This window comes from Phaseolus vulgaris, chromosome 10, assembly GCF_051622355.1.
Source record: "Phaseolus vulgaris cultivar YP4 chromosome 10, ASM5162235v1, whole genome shotgun sequence".
In the NCBI taxonomy this organism is placed as follows: Eukaryota; Viridiplantae; Streptophyta; class Magnoliopsida; order Fabales; family Fabaceae; genus Phaseolus; species Phaseolus vulgaris.
The window spans coordinates 29,078,234-29,086,264 of NC_143507.1; the positions used below are offsets into that span (position 1 = coordinate 29,078,234).

General features: G+C 30.1%; 1 protein-coding gene across 1 annotated transcript; it reads left to right on the forward strand.

The window, feature by feature from the left end:
* Positions 1-664: 664 nt before the first annotated feature.
* On the forward strand, positions 665-1,941 carry LOC137818786 (root meristem growth factor 10). Its single transcript, XM_068622395.2, has 2 exons — positions 665-1,022; positions 1,423-1,941. The coding sequence occupies exons 1-2, from the start codon at positions 798-800 to the stop codon at positions 1,654-1,656; spliced, it is 459 nt and encodes a 152-aa protein (XP_068478496.1). The 5' UTR covers positions 665-797; the 3' UTR covers positions 1,657-1,941.
* The last annotated feature ends 6,090 nt before the right edge of the window (positions 1,942-8,031 follow it).

Here is an 8,031-nt window from a genome sequence, read left to right on the forward strand (position 1 = left end):
TGTTAAAAAATGTTACTTTTCACAACTACATAATCCATCAATTAAAAAATTTCTAATTCTTGTTTTAAGAAGAAAAATGATATATTGAGAACTTTGTTCCAGTATACAATTATTTTTTTTATTTAAAATTTTAATTTTTTTTTATAAAATGACAAAAATACATTTTTTTATATCATTAATTAGAAATTATATAAAAGCATTGTGTAAATATATGATTCCTCTTCAAAGTATTAGGTTGTAAACATTTGAGGACTCCTTATATATATGGAAAATAACATTTTGACATAATATATGAGCACCCTGTTTAGTTGTAAGAGAAGTTGCAGAAAAACATTTGAATACAAAATCCGTAAAAGAAAAAGAAAAAGGTGGCAAGAAGGGAAAGAAACAATGGGCACTAGCCATTCAGATTTACATTGATTGAAAAAAAAAAAGACAAGATATGAAAAGTTCCTCGGTCGAACCGATGTGGGAGGCAATGGTAGTCTTGATTTTTGGTTCATGTTTCACTTTACATATCCCCTTTTATGAGTCTAATGCCATTTTCCATTCTAAATCTTTAATATTTTTCATCACACACTCTTTCTCTCTCTCTTTTCTCTTGTATATATCTCTGAAGAAGGATCTGTGTTTCTTCTCTTTCCCTCTCTTGGGACCCAATAAATTGACATGTGAGAAGGAAGGGACAAAGAAGAGGAGGCCACCATATCTACATTTTCTCTCATTACTTCTTTCACCCCCTACATCTCCATGTTCTACAAGAAAACTCCTTGTTTTTCCTCAAGTTCTTGCATTTAATGCACATTTATTTCCTTCTTACTACAAATACTCCTGCTACCTCCCTACATTTTCCACACCCCACAACTAAGTTTTGCACACACTTTCAGACTACATCCATGTCAACTGCATTATACCTTCTTCTCTTCTTTCTCTGCATTTCATTGCATGCATGTTATGCTCGCCATCTTAGCCCTCTCAATATGAAGTTGAACCTCCAAGAGAAATCACACTTCTCTATCAAGGTCTGTCAACTAATTACTAGTATTATAATTTGTTTTTTGTTGAATACTGACACAAAAAAAATATATGGTGCTTTCAGAATTTTGGTACTGATATTCAGAAACCTTTTCTCCCTTTCTCTTTCACCTTTAGTACGTCCAAACTTATTCAATTATTAGTCTAAAGAACAACTATACCAAAACAGAAAACTCTTAGATTTTTTCATACCAACTCTTATTATTTTCTCTTATCACACACTAAAGGCTGAAGAAAGAGAAACTCTATCTAATTATTGATCATAAAAAATAGCTATCTAATTTGCCATAGGCAACTCTTTTGATGCAATGATGTTCTTGTTCCTGTGTTAACCTTCATCTTTAAGAGTTATGTGTCTCATTATTATTAGGCTTTTGCTTTATGCAGCTTAGTGAAGACAAAACGGAAACTCGGTTGGTTGGTGATTCTGAGAAGCCAAGAAGCCGAAGAAGCACTAACCATAGGGTACACCAAGCAGTTAAAAGTGGTTCAGGTGCTTTACAAAAATCTCTTGTTTCAGTTTCTTGGCGTGTGCCTCACAACAAGAAACCTCGTCAGAAACACCCTGGTTTTGACTTGGACTATTCTCCACCCAAGACACACCCTCCTCATCACAACTAAGCAACAATAAATGGAAGAATGTGAAGCCCTGATCAACATTGAAGAGAAAGATCAGCATGGAAGACAGGGCCTCATTATAGTTCAAATCTATAGGATATATGTATGACTGCAGAAACTTAATAACTGATATGTGCTATGAGTTTAAGGTACACTGAGTGTTCCCTTTTCCTTTCTTTCTAATTTTATAAATATAAAAATGTACATCAGACATGTTTCTTGCAGGTACATGCATATATATATTTACAACTTCATATTTTATATATTTATTATAAGAAGAATTACTCATGACTATAATTTATATATCCTTCGTCTTCGACCATTAACACCATTATCATCACTATAACTTCTCTTACCATTGTAATGAAGAGTTATTCTCTCTCTCTCTCTCTGTTTGTCACTAAGACATGCTGATATAGTCTGCATAGCATGTTTGTAAAAGGGTCCACAACCATGAATGTAACGTATAAGGTTTATTGATTACCCTATATTATGATGTAGTTGTGGTCTCATTAGTTACAATTTCTTTTGCAATTCTTGTATGTATATAAGGTTGGTGATTCAACTTCAACCGCAGTTTAAAATCATAGTATATATAGTATAAGGGGATATTCCCTATATATGTTTTTTCTTGTTGTTACTAATTATATTGATGCAGTAATATTAGAAATGATACTGATAATTATGTGGTTAATACAATATCAGAACTTTTCTTCTGAAGGAATATATAACACTACAACTTGAAAAGTCAACAAGTGCATTGATTTCTTCATGGTCCTATAGAAGTTCGATTAAGAGGTTCCGATAAAATGCTATTTAACTTCACATCAACCTTTTCTAGACTCTATAGAGTGCAAAGGTGTGGTGTGGGTACGTTGACTATTGATTTACAAGGACGTTCATCACTGTTTGTATTTTTACATATATTTTCCTTTTTAAAAAACAATAATGTTTAATTATAGAGAATTATAGAGCACTAAATCTTTTTATTAGCTTCAACTCTTTTATTTTTTTTATAAGAAAGTAAGACAAAAAATAAATAAAATTTTAAAAAATTATCAAAATGAATAAATTATATTAAGTTGTGAAAGTTGATATAACTTTAATGTATTTGAACTGAAATTGTATTAAAATGTATTTGAACTACGATTTATATATTTGAATTGAAATTGTATATTATCGATCTCAATTTAATTAAATTCGTATCCTTTGATACAACTTCAATATTAATAAAATTTGATTACATTGACCCAACTTATTTATTTTCATAATTTTTTAAAATTTTACATATTCGTAGAATTAATTCATTTACTAAAAGATTTCATATTTGATATAAAAAACTGGTCAAACCATAGTCCTAAAACTATAGAAACTTAATTGCCTTGATATCATTCTTAATTAATATATACGTGTTCAACAAGTTCCTATGCTATCTTCATAGTTCGAAATCTTGTATATGTATTTATATTTTTCCTTTTTTTTAAAACAAAGTTCTGGACATTCATGCAATTGATGCATTAAGGTTACATTGTAGTACGTGCTTACATCATTATCATGTGATGTGGTTGCAAGTTTTTTTATTCATCTTATAAAATGAGACAAGTAACTACAAGTTGATTCTGAGAAGTTGGTAGTTGGTGTTCTTAAATGAGGGAAAACGAAAGCAATAGCTACTGGTCCAACAAATCTTCTTTCCCACATGGTTTTCATACTTTTTTTCCCACTTCTTTTTCTCTTTGTCCCTTCTTCTTTTGCCTTATAAAACACTATGTTTGTGTGTGTATATAGTTACAAAATATATATAGTCTATGGAAATTAAATAAGACAACAAAAATTTATCACAAACCAAAGTATTCTATAATATAGCATTTTAAAGTTTATTATTACTTGAAAGCATTAAATGAAATATCTATGTAACTGTAACATTGTAAGAATGTATTGGGATTGGAACCTAACAAGCAACAACAATGAATAATTTATATAACTGAAATCTTTAATTTTCATAAATCATGACATGAAACTTTCATATTATAAACTAATTAAAAAATATTTTAAATATGGATTTTAAAATAATACTATAAATTTAACAGATTTTAATTAAATTATAATTCATATTAAAATAATAACACTTTAGTGTATTTAAATAAATTTAATTAACAAATGGACGGGGTATGTCAAAATTTATGAGATTCATAAAGTTAATCACACGATTTTTTCCCTAAAAAATTGTATTTTCATACGTACGTACAACTCAGTATTTACAAGCCAATTGCTCCCATAACAATACAAATTGCAGGAACGAAATTGTCTTCTTTGACTCCCTTTTAAATAAATGGAAAAAAAAAACTTTAGTCATAAAATAACCCTAAAAGAAATTATGTTTTTTAATTGTCTGAGAAAATAAACAAATGAAAAAGACAAGTAATTGAACCTAAATTAATAAAAAAAATATTAGTGGGGTATACGAAAGAGGCATTCATGACTTTTTTTAATCTTCTGGGCATATCCATGAACTTTTCAATGGGGACAGCACTTTATTTTGACTAATCTATTTATTATTTAAAATAATGCATAAAAAGAGTTTGAAATAAATTTAACTCTTTTATTATTTATTTAAAGATTATCCTCTGTTTCCATTTGAAAAGAAAATGACATTATCTTCTTTTGAAGACAATTTACTCCTTTTAGAAATTATTCTGTCAAGTTTATTCTATTTTAATATTAACAACTTTTTTAAAAACAGTTTTCTCTGTATACAACATATATATATATATACTCCAACCCCAACCTTTCACAAGAAAGTTAAGTAATATTGAAGATCTCACTAGACATTTTTCATATTATATAAGTAAGTGAGAGTACTAATCTGATTTTATAAGGTTGAATTAAATTTAATGTTATTTTTTAATATGATATCAAAGTCATTTAGACTCTATTATATTGTTGAACTTATCGGGTCGTTCGGACCACTCATCTATAATATATAGTCTCATATAATATATAAGTGTGAATGTAAATCTTATTTTATAAGCTGATTTTATAAATTTTTATTAGACTTAGAGTTTATTTCGTAACATTATTATAAATAAAAATAAAATTTGTCTTTTATTCATGACCTAGTAATTAATATTAACATGTGGTTGACTTGAGTAAATTTGGATTCGATTTCTTTGAGTAAAGTTTTCATATCTTATGACTTAAAAAACATGATTAGAAAGATATTGATAAAGAATGTCACACTAACTTATGCATGAAAACAAGGTTTTAACAAATAGAAAAGTCTTATCTAATTAATTTTATATGGAACTTTCTTTGTTTATTGGTTTAGTGCAAAGTAACCAAAGCCAGGGTGTTCTGGCACCAAACAAGGGACACGAGATGCAACAGTTCCAAGTATGTCTCCTATGGAAGCTATATATTCAACTTTGATGGAATATATAATCTCAATAAAGACAAATTGGGATTGAGAAAAGGGAAACTAAAACAATTTCTTGGAACTGGCTCAAGCAACAACACACATTCTATTAACAAGAAGACACATTAATTTCCCAACAATGTTATGGAAATCGTAGAATTTGCTCACTAAACTAAGTTATTAATATGCCACCAGACAACCCTTTGAATGTTTTTGTCTCTCTCAACCCTCATGGCTACTACTAGCTCACTTCCATTCATACATGTTTGATGAATCCCAAGGACAAATCCCGTGCCATATACTTGAATATCCTCTCTCATGTGCGCGTTCCATTTTTCTGCCTCTAAATATATGAACACAAGATACGAGAACCCCTTTATGTGTATGTCTCTTCTTTCATAGATTACATATTTTATACCTGATATCATTGAAAAACCAACTATATTATATGACTCTTCTTTCAGGGTATGTCAAAAGATTAATGTCTTAACTAGAGATTAATCTTTAAGAAGATTTGTCTTTAACTAAATATCAGACAATACTAGCCAACTTCAGCACCACATTTGACAGATTTAGAGAGATGTTGTTTTGGTAACCATAAACTCTTTGCTACATGAGGTCAACTTGAATGTAAGAAAATTAAGAACAATGTCTCAAACCCAGGCGTGAGATCATTGGATTCAAACGCTGGCAGAAACGTACAGTTTGATAGGAAGATTCACACACCCAGAGAGATAATGTAATTTCTGTACAAATGTAGTTGATTAATAAACAAATAGTATTCGAAAGGGGAGGAAGGGGAGAATCTTTCTTCTTCACTCATTTTCGGATCAGCTTTGGAGAGTAAGAAATTTGGAAAATATTCTAAAGGTGGAGAAGAGTTCACGAAGTATTCATATTCAGAAAACTCAATAAGAGAGAGAACCATTTGACTTCGTAAGATTCAATGATGTAAAAGATGGGTTTACGGAAACTAGACCAATTGGTGATATGAAACTATGTGTAAACAGATCTAGGTATCGCATATTCGACAACGGTGTATATAAGCTTTTGTGGCCACATTCCCTTTGTCTTTAATAGGCACCGAAGAATGAGATTCTTTAGGTGCTATCTATGTTTTCTTTGTTTATAGGTGGATTTTGAGATTCTTGTGTATGTGTTGGAGTGGGTTGTAGGGTCTTTTCTTTAATTTGTGTTGGGTCTCATGGTTATTGTATATGAACTGATTGTAGTGTTGGATTTCATGGATTTTGTATAGGGGTTGAGGTATCCTGAAGTACCTCTTTTATTATATTATATTCTTTGTTGATAAAAAAAATCATATATTCGACAATTACAACACAATACTACAAACCAACACAAACAAAGAGAGGTAAAGAAAAACATAAGAACAAAGTGGAGGAAAGTAGAAAAAGATGAAAGTTTTGTAGGAAAAAGGACAACTATAAGTACTCGCAAGAACAATGAATGGACAACAAGTCATAGTAAAAGAAAATGAACAAAATAAGATGAAAGAAAATATGATAGACATTCCACATGATTATAGCAAGCTAAAAATGAATGAATTGAAAGAAAGTTTAATTTCAAAGGGACTCGGGTTCATAAGAATTCGATATTTAGGAGATAAAAGTGTGCTCCTCATTGGTGATGAAGATGTTATACTCGACCATGCACAAACCCTTCTTTACTTTTTTTTTTCTCAACAAAAAATAAATTAAATATAATAAAACATTTAAGAAGTGGTTCAACCTTTATAAAAAATAGACCATGGTCTCAAAACAACTTACAAAAATAATCATAATATTGGACTCTAAATCTATTTCTTATAAAAAAAAAAACAAAATAAAAAAAAAACTATTCTATTCCTATAGATTAGTCCTAGCCTAAAAGGCAACACCCACAATAAGAAAAACAGTTGGACTATATACCCATTTGTTTTGTGTTGCCACATACGAGTAAATTGTTAAACATGTTGGTTGTTAAAAGGTCCTTCGTAGGTGTGCGAAGCACCATGTTGCTAACACGTTTCAGGCTACCAAAGCACAAAGAAATATCCCCCAAAAGAAGAATGAGTCAAAGTTGGCAGATTTTGATATCAATACCCACAAAGCTTATGTTCTCGCCAAAGTCCCAAAATATTTCATTTTACAATGTCGAAGTGCCTCCAGTATATGTAGCCAGGATATTTGAATTGAAGAATGTCACTAAATTTTGGTTATGATTGGTATTGTTGACCTGCAATCTTGTTCCTTACGCCAATTTTCTACAAAAGCATATACAACATCCTTTCCCGGTTTTGACCAAGCTATTAGCACAATACTAGGATATGAATTTAAAGCTCAAATAATAGCTTGTAGAATTATAAGAACAAACAGAGAGTTACATTACAGAGATTAAAGTACATAAAATGATACAGAAAAATTGGTGTAATACTCCCTAACAAACTCCTTCACATAAAAGTGATAACTACTTTATTGATTTAAGGTACTATTTTGGACACAAAAATCAGTCAATATAGGAAAAGCTATCAACAACCAATTTATTTTTCATCGAAAGCCAAACTTTCAACTAGTCCATATGAGACAAATCTTCCTCATCTACCCTTTCATCTCTAAACATTACTCTATTTCTAGGTTCCCATATACTCCAAATAAGTGTTATCCACACTTCTAAAATTATGTTGAACAAACTAGATTCTCCCTGCAGCATGTGTTCCAAACTGAAAAGGCTATCTTATATATCAAAAATAAATGTTGCACCGATTCATCAAGTTGTTGGCATAAAGAGCATAATGTACGACTAATATCAACCTTTCTTAGCTAAATTAAGTATTGTAGGTATTTTGTACAACTAATATCAACCTCCCTTAGCTAAATTAAGTATTGTAGGTATTTTATCAAGTAACATAATCCGCATAAGGAACACCATCTCCATGTATGAATGGGGATAAGAAAAAAGCAACC